The following is a 21,308-nucleotide window of genomic DNA, read 5'->3' as shown; positions in this document are numbered from 1 at the left end:
ATTTCATAATTTAGGAAACTTAATATTCTTAACCAAGTTTCTCCATTTGGGTCCAATGTCAGACAACAATCATGAAATACGGTATAATCTGAAATACATATCTGAACATCTGTTGAAGCTAAGAATAATTATGTCGTTAACGACCCTCTCATCAGCAGATCAACTCTCATTCAAGTAACATAAGTAAATAAACAGAAGACGTAATACATAAAATAGGTTTTCACAACTAAACTTCTTTAGGACAATTACCTCATTTTGGCTACTCCTACAGATCAATAGAAAATACTTACCCAAAGATTGTTCTCATAATAGAAGGCATCTAGAAGCTTCACTATATTTGGGTGATCACAAGATGCTAATATATCAATTTCAACCATGTAATCTTCAAGTTCTTCTTCAGATTTGGTGTCAATCACCTTTGCAGCAGCTAAAACATTGGTCTCTTTATTCTGTGCCTAAAAGTACAAGTAACAGAAGTATTACAATGCATACTTGTTTTTTAAATTTTATTTTCTATTTTTCTAAATAAACTTTATTTTTTAGAGTAGTTTTAGGTTGACAGCATATTTGAGCAGAAAGTACAGAATTCCCATATATTCCCCTCCCAAACGCATGCACATCCTCCCCCACTATCAACATTCTTGCACCAGAGTGGTACATTTGTTACAAGTGATGAACCTACACTGACACATCATTATCACCGAAAGACCACAGTTTACATGAGGATTAACTCTTGGTGTACATTTTATGCATTTCGACAAATGTATGACATGTATCCATCATTATAGTATCATACAGAATAGTTTCACCATCCTAAAAATCCTCTATGCTCTGTCTATTCAACCCTCCCTTCTTCATCACCACTGGCAACCACTGATCTTTTTACTGTCTCCATCGTTTATCTTCTCCAGAATGACATATAGCTGGAATCATACAGTATGCAGCCTTGTGAGACTGGCTTCTTTCACTTAGTAACATGCATTTAAGGTTCCTCCATGTCTTTTCATGGCTTGACAGCTCATTTCTTTTTAGCACTGAATAGTCCATTATACAGATGTGCCACAGTTTATTTATCCATTCACCTACTGAAGGTATCTTGGTTATTTCTAAGTTTTAGCAATTATGAATAAAGCTGCTATAAACATCCATGTGCAGGTTTTGTGAGGATATAAGTTTTCAACTCCTTTGGGTAAACAGCAAGGAGCACAATTATTGGATCACATGGTAAGAGTATGTTTAGTTTTGTAAGAAACTACCAAACTGTCTTCCAGAGTGGCTGCAACATTTTGCATTCCCAACAGCAATGAATGAGAGCTCCTATTGCTGCACACCCTCCCCAGCCTTGGTGTCGTGGGTGTGGATTTTTGTCATTCTAATGAGTGTGTAGTGCTATCTCCTTGTTTTAATTTTCAATTCCCTGATGACATATGATGTCAAGCATCTTTTCATATGTTTATTGGTCGTCTATACATCTTTGGTGAGGTGTCTGTCCAGATCTTTTGCCCATCTTTTTTAACCAGATTGTTCGTTTTCTAATTCTTGGGTTTTTAAGAGTTCTTGACATATTTTGGATAACAGTCCTTTAGATTTCTTCTGATATATTTTGGGTTTTTTGTGAGGAAGATTGGCCCTGAGCTAACATCTACTGCCAATCCTCTTTTTGCTTGGGGAAGACTGTCCCTGAGCTGAGGTAGGTGGCAATCTTCCTCTATTTTGTATGTAGGATGCCGCCATGGCACGGCTTGATGAGCGATGTGTAGGCCCGAGATCGGAACCCGTGAAACCCAGGCCCCCAAAGCGGAGCGTGCAAACTAAACCACTACACCGCCGGGCTGGCCCCTCAGATACGTTTTTTGCAAATATTTTCTCCCAGTCAATGGTTTGTCTTCTCATTCTCTTGACATAGTTTTTAAAAGATAGCCTAAATATAAACTAATGCACGCTATGCACCGTGCTAAGTGCTTTATATGGACAGAGGATAGAGTTTCAAATAGCAGGCTCTACCAGATCAGACTATTAAGGTTTAAACTCTGGTTTTGCCTCTTATTAACTCTGTTGGTTGCAGCAACTTACAAAATCCTTCTCTGTTTTAGCTCCTTCATTAGTAAAATGTGTTTACATCCCACAAGTTTGTGAGAATTAAGATAACAGCTATTTATGAAGTGAAAAAAACATATATAAACATTTAATACAACGCCTGCCACAGATAGCAAGGATTCAAAAATTTTAGCTGTGAGGCCAGCCCCACAGCCTAGTGTTTAAGTTGGCTCACTCCACTTTGGCAGTCCGGGTTCGGTTCCCAGGCATAGACCTACACCACTCGGCGGTGGCCATTCTGTGGCAGTGACACATGAGACATAGAGGAAGACTGGCACAGATGTTAGCTCAGGGCAAATCTTCCTCAGGAAAAAAAAAAATGTTAGCTGTAATTATTACTATTATTATTTAATCCTCACAAGTCCATGATATATTATTATCCCTACTTTAAAAGGAAGATAAATAAACCTGGAGAGGTTAAAAGGTTTTCCCAAGGTCATGTAGCTAGCAGGAGGCAGGATCAGGATTCAAATGCAGGTCTGTTTCCAAACCCCTTTCTTTATTTTAACCATTATCCTTTCCAGTTTCCCTATACTTCCATCAGTTTGCTTATTTTTCCTTATTCTTAGTACCTTAACTTTTCCACTTTTTTTCTTTGGCTGAGTAACTTCTCGCCTCCAATTATTACAAATGAAAGGTTTCCAAATATGTAGTAGATCCAAGATCATTTTTTAAAAAGTTAGGAATCAGATCTTAAAACACTAGTTAGGTTTTTTAAGACATTTCAATATTATATATATGTTATCACGTCAACAAAATCACATCTATTACCTTAAAAATAAAAAACAGAGAAAAATACTAAACTTTTTTTTTTTTTTTAAAGATTTTATTTTTTTCCTTTTTCTCCCCAAAGCCCCCAGGTACATAGTTGCATATTCTTAGTTGTGGGTCCTTCTAGTTGTGGCATGTGGGACGCTGCCTCAGCGTGGTTTGATGAGCAGTGCCATGTCCGCGCCCAGGATTCGAACTGATGAAACACTGGGCCGCCTGCAGCGGAGCGCGCGAACTTAACCACTCGGCCACGGGACCAGCCCCGAAAAATACTAAACTTTTAAAAGCTAGTAAGAAGTATTTCAATAAATAAACAAATGTCCAAATCCCACTTTTAAGAATTTATCATAAGGAGATAATTTTACAAAATCAAAAATATACATACACAAAAACATTCATCAAAGCACTATTTACAATAAAAAAAACTGGATCAGTCTAAATGTTCATTAACAGGAACCTGCTTAAATCATTCAGTACAGTTCCACAGTGGAAAACTATGCAGCCATTAAAATTAACTGACTAATTAATATTTCTTAAGATAGAACAGTAGCCACAAGACATCACTGAATGGGAAAAAAGGCAACTTACTAAACATGAGAGGTACGTAATTTTATAAAAACTACACATCCATTTTCACATACAGATAGGTGCATAAGAAATATCTGGAAAGATATATTAGCTAGGATGGTGGAATTTCAGGTGCTTTTGACTTTTTCTGTATTTTTCATATTGTTTGAATTTTTTTTAAATGGACTTTGTTTTTTTTACAGCAGCAATAAAGTACAAAAAAAAATCAGTACATGGGCGATTTCTTAGGGAACTATTATCTAACCACGGAGGTGATGATGAAAAGAATAAACAAAACAGGTCTCAGTCTGTATATGGGAATCTTCCTAAGTAGACTGTTACTATGTTTTACTTCCTTAAGAAGAAATAGAGGTAAAAAGTAAAATTAATTACTAATTAAGTAACCCTAACATTTGGGTTCAGAAAATATGTTTTAGATAAAAAGATAACTTTAACTGGTCATCTCTACCACCCTAGAATAATATTCTAATTTACTATATTTTATCAAATCTAGGATGCCTTTTAAGATGAGCCATTATCTTATGTTCCACTACGGAAGAAAAATTAAACTCTGACAACACTTTATCACTTAGAATTCTTATGTTATACCTTTTTTAAGAGCTCTTTTGGACATATTCAGACAAAAATTATTGCATATCTATTATCCTTGTTCATACATAAAAATTTAAATACTTCTTCACATTTAAGTTTGCCTCTTCTGAATCACTTTTTCAGTCAGTCATCTAGCGTCTCGCGTTTCCACAGGGCATCATCCTCTGGCCATGGAAAGCTTTGGTGCTGCAGCACTTCTTAAAAGGGTGCTCCTCTACTACCACCTCCAAAATTTTCTTTCAAGCCACTATCTCCCATTTTGCAAGTATAATGCTGATACTGTCTTGATCTTACCACAGGTGCTACGATTTTTAGATGACAACCAGGACTCACATTCTTTCTTCAAAAGGTCCTTAAATAGTTTATTGACTGAAACATGAAGGAGTGCAACTGTGTGACAACAGGGATACAACTAATTTCACAACGCACAGGCAATGACAGATATATCATGACCAACACCTGGCCAATAACAATATGAAGGCGTCAATCGATAAAGGACAGATCCCAATTTCAGAGATGTTAAAAAGTAAAAAGTCTGTCATATCTGGTGAAATACGGCATTAAGCCTGTCTCCCTAAGAAAGATACTATAATTGAACCAACAATAATTAGAACTCACCCTCTCCTAAGTCAGAGGAAATAAACCAGTGAGAAACAAGCCCTTTTCTCACCATTTCAGTGTAACGCTTTGGAAAGAAAGAGACCAGAGAAACCATCCTTGAAGAAAAATACTATAAAATATGAGCCCTGGTAGGAAACCAAGGACACTGTGAGTGGACTTAAAAGTCATCTTGCTTCTGCATACCTTATTAACGTCCTGAGAGATTTTAAAGATGTGTCTTTTACTTGTAAATGGAATGGCATGGAAAGGGGAAAATAACTAAAACTAGATACTCTCTAAAGTTCTTCATAGTAACAAATTTAATTATTCCATTTCTGTGAATATACTGATTAAACCAACAATGGTACTATATGGTTTAATATAAGAAATAAAAATTGCCTCACATTATTGCTTGAAAATAACATGATTACTCATCAGGATCTGGTTCTAGAGAACTCTGAAAATCAAAACTGAAATAAACATTGGTAAGTGCATGAAACTATACTTTAAATAAATATAATGGATAGATATCAGGTGTGAAAAAGAAAGTCTCATCTATCTACTACCTAAAAGCATGAAAATTCTACACATAAAGACTTAATGAAATAACTAAACAAATGGTAATAAAAATAAGAATGGAATTGGTCTGGCCCAGTGGCATAGTGGTTAAGTTTGCATGCCCCACTTCAGCAGCCTGGGTTCACGGGTTTGGATTCCAGGTGCAGACCTACACACTGCTCATCAAGCCATGCTGTGGTGGCATCCCACATACAAAACAGAGGAAGATTGGCACAGATGTTAGCTTGGAGACAATGTTCCTCAAGCAAAAAGAGGACAATCGGGAACAGATGTTAGCTCAGGGACAATCTTCCTCACCAAAAATAATAGTAATAATGGAATAACAAATACCCAGATATTAATTTAAAGGTATACCTTATAACTTCTATTGATAAAAAGTTTTCAGAAATCAGTTATGATCACTTAAAAATCACTACGTTTTTCCATCAACTGATGATTGGATAAAGAAGATATGGTGTGTGTGTGTGTATATATATATATATATATATATATATATATATATATACACACAATGGAATACTACTCAGCCATAAAAAAGGATAAAATCATCCCATTCACAACAACATGGATGGACCTTGAGGGTATTATGTTAAGTGAAATAAGCCAGATAGAGAAAGACGAACTCTGTTTGACTCCACTCACAGGTGGAAGTTAAACATGTAGACAAAGAGTACTGATTGGTGGTTACCAGGGGAAAGGGGGGGTTGGGGGAGGGCACAAAGGGTAAAGTGGTGCACCTACAACATGACTAACAATAATGTACAAATGAAATTTCACAAGGTTGTAAACTATCATAATCTTAATAAAAAGTTAAAAAAATGAACTTTGCCATTTTAAAAAAGAAAACAAAAAAAATCACTATTTTTATTTTCATGAATCATGAATCAAGCTTGACCACTTTACAGAAACAAACAGAGGGCTGCAGGAAGACACAACTTATCTAAGCTTCTTACACTGGTTTCATGTTCTCAATGAAGTCAGATAAAAATTACATCCTCTTACATTATTCTTCTTTTAACAGGGGTTATTTCCTGGGTGGCAAGAATACAGATGATTTTTAAATCTTCATTTATTTTCTTTCTACATGTCTACTTTTTCTAAGACTATATAATACTTTCTATAATGAGAAATATATATTAATAAAATTCTGAAGTGGAAATTGAAAGACTAGTACAGAACATATAGATGACTTCAGTGCCTCAGAGATGTTAGTCAATCAAAAGGGGAAGACCCAAAAATAATAATAATAATAGGATAAATATAAAAAGAATCTAAAAGACAAAGAATAAAAACAGAGAGAAGGGAGACAGCCCTATGGCCGAGTGGTTAAGTTCGCAGGCTCTGCTTCAGTGGCCCAGGGTTTCAACAGTTTGGGTCCTGGGTGCAGACATGGCACTGCTCATCAAGCCATGCTTAGGCGGCATCCCACACAGCACAACCAGAGGTACCTAGAACTATGTACTGGGAGGCTTTGGGAAGAAGAAGAAAAGAAAAAAAGAAGATTGGCAACAGATGTTAGCTCAAGCGCCAATCAAAAAAAAAAAAGAGAAGAATTCAATCACTTCAGTAATCAATGGGATTGATTCTATTGATTTGGATAACTTGATTTCAAGGTTGAGAGTTCAAAGGTATTCTTCCTCCCACCAAGAGAAGAGGTAAGACCCTAAACGTCCAATGTATAAGGACATTCAACCATTAGAAAACACGAAAACTAAACAAACCAAATAACAGTTCATGAACACCTACTACATGCAAGGCACTAGTTGGAGCTGTAGAAAACACACGCAGCACAACACCCCAGAGAAATCTGTTCTCCAAAAGAAACGCAATACAAAAATCTAGTGAGCATGCTCAAGAGATGATCTGCTAAAATCAGTTTGTTCTTTCAACAAATACTTATTGAGTATCTTCTATACGTCAGGCACTGTTCCAGATGCTGACAGTGTAAAAAATGTACAAAATCTGTTCTCATGGCACTTATAATTGTGGGGAGAGGACAGTCAATAGACAAATAAAGAGCATATTAGTTACTAGTACTGTGGAAAAAAATTAAGTAAGGTAATAAGAAAGATGAGGAGATGGACAATTTGTGGGTACACAAGGAAGAGGTTACAATTTAAATAGGGTAGTTAAGTTTAGGCTTACTGAGGTGGCGTTATTTGAGCATATCAAGATCAATAAAGTTCAATGATTGTCTTTACGCCTTTTTAGCTTTGTAGTTAAATTGGAAATGTTAGTATTTTGTCAAGAAATAGAGTATAAAAATCTCAAATTATTTCAAGTATGCTATTATATATTATAGTATCCATTATGCTATTAGATATTATTCTTTGAGCAATTACCTTGTGCCAAGCACTGTTCTCTGCATTCTCCATTTATATAACTAACTTAATCTTTGTACCAGTCAGGTCCAACCAAGAGAAAAAAATTGTATTGATTATTTTAATAGATAAAATTTAATATAAATAATTATTACGTTGTTAAGTAGATAACTAAAAAGACAGAGAGAACATGAAGGATCAGGGAGGTAACAACTGTAGGAAAAAGCTACCACTCCTAGGACCAGAGTTGCCAAGGGAAGAGATTGAACATAGTAATACTCAGAAGCTTGGAGGAAAGGTTCTGTAGAGCTGAACTCAGATCCCTGAGGACAGGGTGCTGCTCAGCTGCTGCTAGCATCTCTGAACTTGGAAGAGGGGTCTTGTGGAACCAGGGTAGCTTTTGAGGAAGAGGCGAACAGCTAACTGGAGCTGATGTTATGAAGGGTTATGATGAGCCTAGCTCTATGAGTGCCAGAAAAACTACAAATTGAATTCAACTGCTGTTGCTGGGGCAAAGAATCTCCACTAGGATGATGGTCACAGGTAAAAGGAAAGCAGACAGGGAGCCCACAGAAAACAAAGAGAAAGGTGAAAGTCCTTTCTTCCTCCTCCTCCTTGCAGCCTCCCTCTAATGCTCCTTGTGAAGCCTAAAAGTGAACAGCTGGCAAGGCAGACATGTGATGTGCAAAATCTTAGAATAGCATCACAAAGCAAAGGATAGAAGGGTGTGTTTGGAGCCAAAAGACACTAACTGGCACAGTCCTTCTAAAACCAATGAGGTATACAGATGAGAAAACTAACGCCCAGAGTAGGATTAAGTATTTGGGTAATAAATATCCAAAGTTCTAAAGAGCTGTTAAGTGAGAAGAAAGGGGACAGCACTGGAGAAAACATATAGTTTTAGACTGTTGATACTGTTGTTACCTGTTTCACATTATATGCTAGTTCTGGTGATCTTTTCAGAGTCCTGATAAGATCTTGGTAGGAACAAGTGTGAATATTAAATAAGAGTAAAATTACTCAACATCACTTAACAAAGATAAGAGTTAATTTTCATTATTTGTGGTAGTTATGTTCTATAAAGTCACTGTAAACACCGACTTAGTGAATACTGAACCATTGCTCCTAGGAGAAATATGTACACACATCTCACATAGATTCTAACAATTCATTCTGGTAGATTCTGTTTTCTTTCTTTTACAAAAGAGAAAAAGAGGTTCAGAAGTGTTAAATGACTTGCTTGACGCCACCCCCAATAACTGGTGCCAGAGCTGGGATTCAAACTCCATCCAACTGATCCCAAAGCTGGAGCTTTGCACTGTACTACACTGCCCTCTACCGTCTCCATCCTCTGGTCATTTCTGTATGAGCTGAAAGAAGGGTTAGGGAATGTGTCTGGGACTCCCATTTTTCGCAGCACTGCCCTGTATGTAAATGACCATGAAAGTACTGTGTGTACAGATTTGGGGGCTACAAATACATTTTAGCAAGCAGACAAATTCACAGATACAGAATCCACAAATAATGAGGATCGACTGCACATATTCCTCCCATAATGTCTATAAAATATTATAGAAATCCTTTTTCTAAAAAGTATTTTCATGTCATTTCTTGAATTCTGAAAAAGAGAAAGGAATATACTTTATATTCTCAAAGACTATTTTATTTATATTGTTCTGATTATTTATTCAAAACTTAGTCATTGGTCAGTCAAGATACCAATAACAAAATGTCAGTAGTAAGTTAATGTTGGCTAAATCTGTAGTTTCCAAAATGTTTTACCAATTCTCAGATCACATAGTTTTCTCACTTATTCCAAAGACTTGTCGACTCTGAGCAGCATGAATAAACTGAAACATTATTGATAACTGCGTGATAGATAGGCTGAGGAAATTTCTATAGACTGCATAGTTGAAAAGACAGAAAAGTGAGAACACAAAAAGACAATTCCAAAAAAATATTTAAAAATACGACAAAAATGTGCTACTTCTGGAAATTAATTCAAGAAAAATAAAGGCTTTTAAATAGTAAGGAAGATCATTTCCACACAAATATTCTCAATGTCAAATTATGAAAGTAAAGGGCAAAACATGTGGCTGTCAAAGTAAGGAACTCACCACGAATACTAAGATATTTCAAGGAAACAAAAAGAAAAGGCAGCAAGCTAAAGTTATTGTTACAGTCTGGAGCTTCAGTCACCTTTTAAAAACATAAATGTATATGTGCTAGGAATTTGGACTTCGTGTGGTATTGAGTACAAAGTATACTGTAGTATTTAATAAATGCCAACTAACTTTAGCAGCACAGTATAGAAATAGCTGCCTGACCAGAAAGGAGACTTTCTCCTTTCATAGAAAAAGAGAAAAAGAAAAAAAAATGAATGAATACATGGAAGGAGGAAAAAAGTGAAAAGGAGAACTGTTAAGTGAAATAAAGCAATGTGCAAGAGTATTTAAAACTATGACCCCTTACTTTTTTATTTTGAAAAATTCAAACCTACAGAGAAATTGAGTGAACAGAACTGTGAACATCCATATAGCCCTCACCCAGAGCACTAACTGTTAACATTTTGTCACACTGCTTTTCTGACTCTCTCTCTCTCTCTCTCTCTCTCTCTCTCTCTCTCTCACACACACACACACACACACACACACGAAGCATGCATTCGCACATATTTTACAAACAGATACGCATGCATTTCCTTTTTACCACACCATCTGCAAGTAAGCTGCACTTCAGTCCCAAAACTTCAGCATGTATCTCCTGAGCACAAAGACATTCTCCTGCATAACTACAATATAACTAACATGCCCAAAGAATTTAACATTGATATAATATCTAATATATACTCCATACTCAAATGTCCTCAAAAGCCTAAAAACATTCTTTATTGTTTATATATTTTAAAAGTCCAAACCACTGATTTGTAGAATATTCCACTATCTGGATTTGTCTGATTGTTTCCTCATTATTAGAGTCAGGTTAGTATTCTTGTCAAAATATTTACATTAGGTGATTATATATTCCCATCAAATTACATGAGAAAACAGTTTATCCTATTACTGATGATTAACCCTAGGTTTGATCAGTTGATTAAGGCGGTATCCACCAGACCTCTCTACTGTAAAATATCTCCTGGGATGATACTCTGAAACCATGTGTATATATCTCCTGTTCCTCTACAACCTTTCACACAATGATTTTAGCATCCATCAATAATCTCTGCCTGAATTAATATAGTATGGTTGCAAAACAGTGGTCTTTCTAATTTTATCAATCTTTATATATTAACTAACTAGCATTCCTCTATAAGGTTACTACTTTGTTGCTGATATTTTTGTTGTTCAAACTATCCTGTATCCTTTGGCATGTCCCCACTAGTATTTGAGCATGTCCTTGCTTTCTGGTACAAGATATTCTCCCCTCCTGGGAAAAAAACGAGTAGAGGGGAGGCTTTTACTTTTCAATTTTCTTATTTTTGTACTTCCTACCCCTGACCTAGATCAGCCTTTTCAACGAGCCCTGACTCCTTGCAGTGGGGAATGGTATTTAGAAACCAAGAGCTAAGAGCATTAGGCATCATTATTTCTAGGCCTTTTCAGAGGAGAATAGGAATGTGTGTGTGCGTGCATGCACACATGTGCATGTGTCCGTGTTATCATGAGTTCAAACTGAAACCTCCAATTCAAAAGTCAACATCACAGGGTTCTTCCTTACTTTCCCCACATTCCAAGTTTATAACTCCCTTCTCCCAGAGTTACAATCCTAGTCCCTAAAGCATCAATACAGTAACTCATTTGCTCTATCCTATAATACATATAAAGTATTTTCAGAATTATGACATTAACATCACTACTAGTAACAAACCTATTCAATAAAGTTCAAGAATTCTTTGCAGTTCTTTTTATCCTTTAAATATATCCCACTAGTCAGGGCACTCTATTCAAGTTATGTGAAGCTCTTTTTCTATGTGATTATATTACCAATTTGATATACATTTAAGTTCACTCACAGGTACGTAAATCTATTTTCAGTTTTACAAATAGGCATTCATATATATGCCCATATACGCATAAAATTTTACCTGAAAGGATAGACAAGAAATTGTTACAGTGGTTGACTTTGGGAAAAAGGACTGGTGGAGAAGGCTTTTATTTTTTCAATTGTACCATTTTTTGTACTGTTCAAATTTCTAACCATAGAATTATTTTTCTATATTCTTCTTTATCCTTTGCTATATTTTCAAAATAACAGTATTTAAATTTCTAGAAATAGATAAAAGATACTTTTGGTTTTTTGGAAGGGAATAGAGCCTCATATCAACCCCCAGAGAAAATTAAATTCTAGATGAATTAAAAGTAAAATTCTTTATAACTGAACTATTAAAACGTCTAAAAGAAAATACAGATAAGTATTTATCTAATTTCTGGGGAGGGAAGGCTTTTATAAGCATGAAAGCAAAGGGAAAAAAGCAAAGTAACACACTGACATTTTGTAGAATAAAGAACATTGTATGTCTTTATATCAAAAAACCAGCATAAACTAACGTAACTATAACTGCAGGATCTATGATAAAGTGTTCATTTCCATAGTACATAAAAAATACTTTAAAATCTGCAATCTCTTTAGACATCAAAGAAACGGAAAATGAAATAGATACTCTTACTGCCTATCAAAAAAGCAAATAAGTTTTTTTTTTTTTAAATTGGCACCTGAGCTAACAACTGATGCCAATCTTTTTCTTTCCCCCTTTTTCTTCTCCCCAAAGCCCCCCTAGTACGTAGTTGTATATTCTAGTTCTAGGTCCTTCTAGTTGTGCTATGTGAGACAACGCCTCAGCATGGCCTGAGGAGCGGTGCCAGGTCCTTGCCCAGGATTCGAACCAGTGAAACCCTGGGCCACCAAAGTGGAGCACACAAACTTAACCACTCAGCCACGGGGCCGGCCCTGCAAATAATTTTTTTAAAGGATAAAAACATTGAAAAGATTAAGGAATAAAGGCATGGAAACAGACCATCGGTGGGTTGTTAAAATAGGTATAACCCATGTACGTACATGGAAGCACAGAAAAATATCTAGAAATATATACATGAAACTGATAATGGTTACATCTAGGGAGAGAAGGAACAGCAATTAACAGTAATGGTCAAAGGAGACTAACTTTATCTCTAATAAGTTAATTTTTCCAGTAAATAGAAATTCTTTAATTTTTTATATAATTAAAAATTGATTTAAAAATAAATTTACACAATCTCTGTAGGGTAGTTTCACAGTAAGCATTAATAAACGATCATTTATTTTGCCCTAACAATTCTACTTCTAGGAATTTATCCTAAAGAAATAATAAATGATATATACCATGCGTATACATGTATATATATTTATAGATATATACATGTGTATATGACATTTGACATATGACGGAGGCATTGCAAAGTGCTATGGAAAGGATGGGCTTTTCAGTAAATAGCGCTGGAATAACGGTATCTAGACAGAAAAAATGAAACTGGACCCCTACCTCTCACTTTAAACAAAAATCAACATTAGTTTAATTATAGGCCTAATGTAGAGGGCAACATCATAAAACTTTAAGAAGATAATGTAGGAGGACATCTTCATCACCTTAGGTAAGGAAAATTTCTTGAGACAAAAAGCACTAACCATGTAGAAAATAGTTAACAAATTGGACTACATTAAAATTTAAAATGTCTATACAAAAAGGACACCATAAAGAGAATGAAAAGACAAACCACAAGGCAAGAGAAAATATGTGCATCAAATATAACTTGAGGATTAGTATCTAGAATATATAAAGACTCCCATAAACCAATGAGAAAAAGAAAAAGAGTCCAAAGACGTTAACAAGCACTTGGGAGAAGAAATCCAAATGATCAACAAACATATGAAAAGGAACTGAACCTCATTAGTAATCAGGGAAGGAAAATCCTGGTGGGAAAAGAAATTGACTGCAAAGGGGCACAAGAGAACTTTTGCTGGTGATAAGAGGGTTCTAAAGCTGGACTTTAGTGACGGTTGCACAACTGCACAAATTTATTAAAACTCATCAAATTACACACTTAAAATGGATGAATTTTGTGGTATATAAATTATACCTCAGTAAAACTATTTTTTTAGTGGGTAAATAAATAGGAATTTCACCAAAAAATGATACCCAAATACCCAATGAGCACGTAAAGAGGTACTTAATTTCACTCGTCATCGGAAAAACATAAATAAAACCACTTCGCACCACCAGAATGGCTAACATAAAATATTAATAATAGTATTAATAACTATAGCAAGTGTTGGTGATGACACAGAACTGGGAAAACTCCCATACTCTACTGATGGGGGTGTAAATTGGCACCAGCACTTTGGAAGACTGGCAGCATCTTCTGAAGCTTAAAATACATATACCCAATGACCTAGAAAATTTGTTCCCAGGTATATATCTAACAGAATGAATGTATACGTACACCAAAATGTGTAAGAATATTCATGAGTATCTTTATTTATTTATTTATTTTTTGAGGAAGATTAGCCCTGAGCTAACTGCTGCCAATCCTCCTCTTTTTTGCTGAGGAAAACCAGCCCTGAGCTAACATACGTGCCCATCTTCCTCTACTTTATATGTGGGACGCTTGCCACAGCATGGCTTGCCAAGCGGTGCCATGTCCGCACCCGGGATCTGAAGGGGCAAACCCCGGGCCACCGAAGCAGAATGTGCAAACTTAACCCCTGCACCACCAGGCCAGCCCCTCATGAGTGTTATTTTTAATATACAAAAAGTGGAAACAATCCAAATGTCCACCAAGAATAGAAGAGATTATAAATTGTAGAATTTCATAAAATACAATATTATAGAACAAGGAAAAAGATCAAAGGACTACTACATATAAGAAGGATGAATCTCACCCACATAATGTTGAGCGAAAGAAGCCAGACATAAAAGAACACATGCATGATTACATTTATATGAAGCCCAAAAACACACCAATAAGTAGCTGTAGTCTGGGTAAGAGATATTGGCAGTTATGACCAGTACTGTGCCAGTGAAGAAAGAAAAAAGGAGACAGATTCAAGAAATATTGAATAGGTAGAATTAACAGGCCTTGGTGATTGACTGGGTTTGATGAGTAAGGGGGCAGGAGGTGTTGAGAATGATCTCCAGGTCTCTGGTCTATGCAACTGGTAGATGGAGATATCAATTACCGAGTGAGGAACAAAGGAGAAGCAAATTTGGAGCTGACATCAGGAGTTCAGTTAGTTCATGTTCTGGACTTGTTTAAGGAATGTGTGAAACATCCACGTGGAAATCTCTATGGGTCTGGAGTTCAAAAGGCAGATCTTGGGCTAGAGACATAAGTTGCATTTAAATGGTAACTGAAGCCATGGGAGAAGATGGGCTCTCGTAAGAAAAGAAGAGAAGAGAGCCTATAACCAAGCCCTCTCGAATCCCAACACTTAAAGTCAGAAAGAGAAAGGAGAGCCAGCAAAAGAACCTGATGAGTAAACACAGAGGTGAGAAGAAAATAAAGAGTGGTGACCTAAAAGCCAAAAGATAAGCTTTTCAAAAGAAAGGATGGTCAAGAGTCTCAAATGTTCCTGAGAAGTCAAGTAAACTAGTAAATGTCCATCGAATTTAGAGACGTGAAGAATCCTTAGACCATAGGAAGAGCCATTAATTGGGGAGGGGAGGGGGGGTTAAATAAATAATACAAGAAAACGTCACAGAACTGAAGGACAGGAGTCTTTGGATTGAAAGGACTAACCAAGAGCCCAGCAAACTGAAAGGAAGAAAAAAAACAATATCAAAGTACATCACTATGAACAGGAGATAATAAGAAAATCCTAAAAGCTACCAAGAGAAAAAGATCACAAAGGATCAGGAAACAAAATGGCATCAGACCTTCAACAGCAACACTTGAAGCCAAAAGACAATAAATGGAAAAAAGTCTTTAAAATCCTAGGAAAAATTTATTCTCGAACTAGAATTCTGTAACCGAACTATACATCAAATATGACATTACGATAAGGACATATTCAGACAGGACAGGTATTAAAAAAAAATGTACCTTCCATGGATCCTTTCCCAAAAGACTAGTGAAGTTTATACATGATCAAAACAAGGAGGAAATTCCAATAGAAAAAACAAAGCATTTAAGACACTCGAAGTAGTTTGAACTCCCTAGATTTCTAGGGCGGAAAATTATAACCCATTATTGAAAAATAACTAAAAAAGAGTTAGAGATAAAACATATGCATACATAGGAAGACTCAATAACATACAGATGTTAATTTTTCCAAAACTGACATAAATTCAATGAAATCTCTCCAAAAAAACACAGATTTTTGTGGAACTCAATTAAGCTAATTCTAAAATGTACATAGAAACACTAAGGGCCGAGAATATACTAGACAATGTTGAAGAACAAGAAGAAGTCTTACTCTAGCAGAGATTTATTTTGACGCTTTCCTAATTAAGACGGTGGGATATTGGTACAGGAATACACAAATAAATCAATGAAGAAAACAGAGATTGCAGAAAGAGACACACGTTAAATAACAGACAGGACACGGTACAGCAGTGGGAAAACAGTTACCCCCAATGATGAGCTCTGGGACAATGAGGAATCCACACAGAGAAAAAAATGAAATTGGACCCCCTACCTCATACCATTTGCAAAAATCTATTCTAGGTGGATTGTAGACCTAAATGTTAAAAGCAAAATCATAAAACTTTTACAAGATAATTTAGGGGATTATCTTCATGATCTCAAGTTAGGAAAGAATTTCTTAAACATAATACAACAAGCATTAACCAGAAAGGAAAAAGTTGACAAACTAGACTACATTAAAATCAAGAACTTCCTGTTTATAAAAAGATACCATAAAGAAAATGAAAAGACAAGCCACAGAATGGGAATATATTTGCAATAACCATAACCAGCAAATGGTTAAAATCCAGAATACACTACAAATAAATAAGAAAAAGACATCTAATAGGAACATGAACGAGAGACTTGAACACAAAAGAAATCCAAATTACTAATAAACCTTTGAAAAGAACTACTTACTAGTAGTCAGAGAAAGATGAATTAAAGCCACAGTGAAAAATATAACATTAGGTTGTCAAAAGTTAAGAATTCCGACAATATGGAGCCAGCTGGTGGCCTAGTGATTGAGTTCACGTGCTCTGCTTTGGCAGCCCAGGGTTCACGGGTTCCGATCCTGGGCACGAACCTAGCACCACTCATCAAGCCGTGCTATGGCAGTGTCCCACACACAACGTAGAGGAAGACTGGCCCAGATGTTAGCTCAAGGTCAATCTTCCTCACCAAAAAAATAAAATTAAATTAAAAATTCTGACAATACCTAATGCAGGCAAGATGCAGAGCAAGAAAATTCTCATTCACAGCTGGTGGGAGTGTAAACTGGTATAGTTTGGCATCATCTAGTAAAATTAAAGATACACTAGCCCATAACCCAGCAATTCTACTCCTTGACTCTGATGGTTGTTCACACAGGTTCACTTTATTATTATTTGCTAAATGTACATATATGTTTTTCATCCAGCACAGTGGTGAGTTCTGTTTCAATTCAATTCATAATTTTACGTCATTCCTTTTTATGTTGAAAGCAAAAGAAATCCAACGTAAAAAGTTGTGAGGGACACTACATATCTTCATTTATATGTCAAATAATCATTAAAAAGAAAAAATAAATTTAAAATAGGGAAGAATTTTGGGGGGGGGGTTTTTTGTGTGTGTGAGGAAAACTGGCCCTAAGCTAACATCTGTTGCCAATCTTCCTCTTTTTGCTGGAGGAGGACTGTCACTAAGCTAACATCTATGCCAATCTTCCTCTACTTTATGTGGGATGCTGCAACAGCGTGTTGACTAGCGGTGCTAGGTCCGTGCCGGCATCCAAACATGCGAACCCTGGGCCGCCGAAGCGGAGCACACGAACTTAACCACTACACCACTGGGCCAGCCCCTAAAATAGGAAAGATTTTTCAGGAAAGAAAATATCTGTTACAGAGTTGTGTAGTGCTGGATTGAGTGGAAAGAATACAACTATATGATGGAAAATGTTTCAAGTAAATAAATTACACAAATGACTGCCTATTTACACTTTAATCTTTATAATGGTTATTAACTTCCATAAGCAAATGAGAGAATCAATTTTAGAAAGCTTTCTACTGTATACTACAACGTACAATATTAAAGTTTGATAGCTTTTTCCGCCACACAAAAGGAAGTTTGCAAATTTAAAATTTCTAGAGAATCTTGGAAAACAAAAACTTTTAGGAAAAAGAGGCAAAAAGGTCAGAGAAGTTTAAATTTTCTCAAAAAAAAATTCTCAGAGCCTATTCGTTGGAAGCATAAAGATGAAAGAACTCATGTTCTTCAAACATCACTTAAAACCCTCATCAAGCCCACAAAAATTATCCTTGACATAATTTTATAGTGTTCGACTACATGGAGAAAGTCTCTTGTTTTTCAGAAAATTTCAATTGATGTCTCACCACAGGATGATATGTTACCTTTGCAAAAAGACTCATTAAAGAATTAATCATGTAGTATTATCCACACAATCTGCCTGTGCCATTGGAAACCATGAAAATTGGTTTATCATCTTGGTGGGTCCCTTTTCCTGTCCCATCCCATATTTTGCTTCTGAGCGCTAAATGTCACAAGTAATTCCTACCATTTACTGCGCCCTTTTTATATGCCTTTTCTTTATCATCTCCTTTAATTCTCACACACTGAGGAGTAGGTCTTACTGATGAGGAAAGTGAGACATGGAACGATTAAGTAACTCGTCCAAGGTCACAGGCTGCCAGTGAGGGAGCCAAGATACAGTCCAACCCCAGAGCCAGCGTCTTAATACTATAGTGTTTCTGGTCGATAAAACATTTATACCATGAAAACTGCCCATAATCACCTACCTCCTTCAACTACGAGATTCCAGATGCCTGGAGGATTTATTTTTGCCTTTCCTATATAACTGCATACTCACAGAACGTTCACAGGTGAAGGAATCTAAACAAACCTTTAAGGAAATCTATGCTTTTCCAGCTAAGAAAACAGAGGTGCAAGGAAGTTAAGTATTCTGTCTAAGACCACAGAGCTGGTCTGTGACAGCCAGCACTAACACACAATTCTTGACTCCCAGGAGGGATCCTCCCGCTGCACTAAAAGCCCTCCCTCCCATCTATCCATACTGCAGGCTCTTGCTGAAATCCACAGTGTACCCTCCACACAAGCACTGAAGCTCCCTCTGCCAACTTTCACTGCACGCAATAGCTTCATACAGAGCTCACGGGCAGGGAACGCACATTCTTTCATTTCAACAAATATATAAAGAGACACACTACTTGCTAAAGCAAGAGATGAACCCAAATGCGTAATCGTGGCCCCTGGTCTTACCATAAAAACACAAACACATTAACTATAATATGACCAGCGCCACAGCAGCCACGTGAACAACGTGTTGTGAAAGCGCACAGAGGAGTGGACGTTTCAGCCCAAGTAAAGAATGAGGAGGGCTAGGGCTGCGATCCACCGGAGGCAGGGCAAAGGCAGCAGTGAGATGCTGCTCAGAAGGGAGCAAAAATATACCAGTTCTACCAACGCACGTTCAAGAGTAAACAAGACTTTACTAAAAACAAGAGTAAACAGAGGGTCAGACGACCTGAGTTCACACCCTGTGTGACTCTCAACAGTTTCTGAGACTCAGCACCCTCATCCTTGACATGCAGATACCCCTGACCTGCCCCCCCTCCCAGCACTTTCGCGGGGGCCCAATTAAGTGAAAGTGCTTTAAAAACTGCAAAGTCCGGCATAAACCTAAGTTATTTATGTTTTTACTTCTAGGCAACCCTGTGGGCCCTTCCCCCTAAACTGTGTCTCATCAAAACCTCACACAGGACGAAAATATTCCGATGACATCATACCTATACTCCTTAGAGAAAGCCAACACTTACTATCAACGCCTTCACGGTCAAACATCAAAGCTCCTTCTACTGAAATAAACACAGTACCTATGAAAATATACGTGTATAGACGTGCGTGTACACACGTATTTTTTTATTGTGCGTGTATTTTTTTTAATTTCCTAAGCGCTGATATTGATTTCTAGTCAATGCTTGCTTTAATTATATTTATAAACTAGTATCAGGTGCAGGTTTTCTTCTGGAAATTTTCTATCAGAAATTCTATTCCATTTTACAGTATGCGGTCAAGCAACCGACTCAAGACTAGTCTGCAATGAGCAATCACTCTGCCCTCCTCCCAAGTGACAGGTTATGTATTAACCATAGAAACCAACCAAACACACGCCCCGGACCCTCAAAAAGGAACTGTTCTGGTATAAGCATAAACACGAACGCAGAGGTAGCAGACAAATACAAATCCACTTATAAGGAGTTTCTGATTTTAAAAACTGGAAGGCCACCATCAGACCCAACCTGTAAATTAAAGGACACCCTCGTTTCCTTGAAAGTGTGACGGAGTGGACTGGACAACCTCGCCTCCCTTTAGCAGTCACTCTCCAAACTACATCCAGGCCCCATCGTGTCCAACCTGAAACCCTGCTGTCCCAGCGGCTCCTTGGATGGCGACCTAAAGAAAGTTCCAACGCCCCGCTGTCGGAGTCCGAAGAAGGGGCGGGAGGCAGGAAAGGGCCAAGGGAGCGAGGAGCGCTCGCGCCACCCCCGGCCCGGGGCTTTCATCTCCCCGGCGCAACTTCCCGTTCTCTCCCTCTTACCTTGTACACTTTCCCGAAGGCGCCGTCGCCCAGTTCCCCTATAATTTCCCAAAACTCCTCGGGGTTCAGGTCCCTCTTCACATGCTCGTACTGCTTCTTCTTCTTCTCGCTCCCCAACTTGAAGATCTTACGGAAATTGAAGAAGGACATTTTTCCTCCCCACAGAGTTCCTCGCACTTAAGGACTGAAAACAACAATAAAAGGCAAAGTTTCTCCTCCCGCGCGACCCGGCGGGCGGCAGGCGGCGGGCGCGGGCTCTCCGGGCTCCCGCCGCTCCGGCCGGGCCGTCCCCGGGGAAGGCGGGGCGCGACTCGGGCTCCGGCCCACGGGGTGGGGACGCTGCGCGGGCGGCCCCTCCCGCCGAGCCGGGCCCGCGGGCCGCGCGGGTGGGCGCCCGGCCCCCAGCCGGCCCTCGGGGGGCGGCACCTGGCCGGACGCTCTTCCCCACCCGGCCCGGCCCGACGGGTCCGAGCGGTCCGGACGCCGGCGGCCGCCGCGGCTTAGGCCCGTGTCACAGCGAGTCTCCAGGGGCGGCGGCCACTCCGGGCGAGGAGCGCGGCCGGCGGCCTCCGAGGCGGGCAGTCGGCAGGCCGAGCTCCACCGACTCGGGCCGCGAGCCTGGGGTCCCCTCTGCAGCCGTCGGCTCCCACGGCGCCAGGCCCGCGCGTCCCCTCGGCTCTGGGGCGCCGCCGCCGCCTCGCTCCCTCACCAGCCCACACAGCTCCGCCTGGAGCGCGCGCCGACGCCGACGCCGACGCCGCAGCGCGCCCGCGCCCCATCCCCCCAACCCCGCCTCCCCCGGCCGCGCGCCTCGCTCTCCGCGCACTCGCGCGGGGGCGTCCCCTCTGGCCCCGCGCACGCGCGTTGAGTCCAGCGAGCGGGCGGCCCGCAGGGGCTCTCAGGCGCCCCCAGGCGCCTCGCGCGGGATGCGATGTGAACGCTTGCGCTGGTCGCCCCTTGAAGCTTGCTCCCGGCTTGCCTGGCACGCCC

General features: G+C 38.7%; 1 protein-coding gene across 3 annotated transcripts in view; it reads right to left on the bottom strand.

Moving 5' to 3' along the window:
* Nucleotides 1-21,090, bottom strand: part of SLK (STE20 like kinase) — a 55,956-nt gene extending 34,866 nt beyond the window's left edge. For 2 of the 3 annotated variants that reach the window (XM_046654834.1, XM_046654835.1), the window contains exons 1-2: nucleotides 20,319-21,090; nucleotides 291-455 (exon numbers count right to left, since the gene is read on the bottom strand). In XM_046654834.1, the coding sequence (XP_046510790.1) occupies nucleotides 291-455; nucleotides 20,319-20,468 (315 nt within the window). In that variant the 5' untranslated portion in view covers nucleotides 20,469-21,090. Of the gene's footprint in view, nucleotides 1-290; nucleotides 456-20,318 lie in introns of those variants that run through there. The other variant, XM_046654836.1, reaches the window with a different exon arrangement.
* Between the last annotated feature and the right edge of the window lie 218 nt (nucleotides 21,091-21,308).

This window comes from Equus quagga, chromosome 2 (assembly GCF_021613505.1).
Source record: "Equus quagga isolate Etosha38 chromosome 2, UCLA_HA_Equagga_1.0, whole genome shotgun sequence".
Classification (NCBI taxonomy): Eukaryota; Metazoa; Chordata; class Mammalia; order Perissodactyla; family Equidae; genus Equus; species Equus quagga.
Note: the sequence above shows the minus strand (reverse complement) of the source record. Positions and strands in the feature narration are given on the sequence as shown.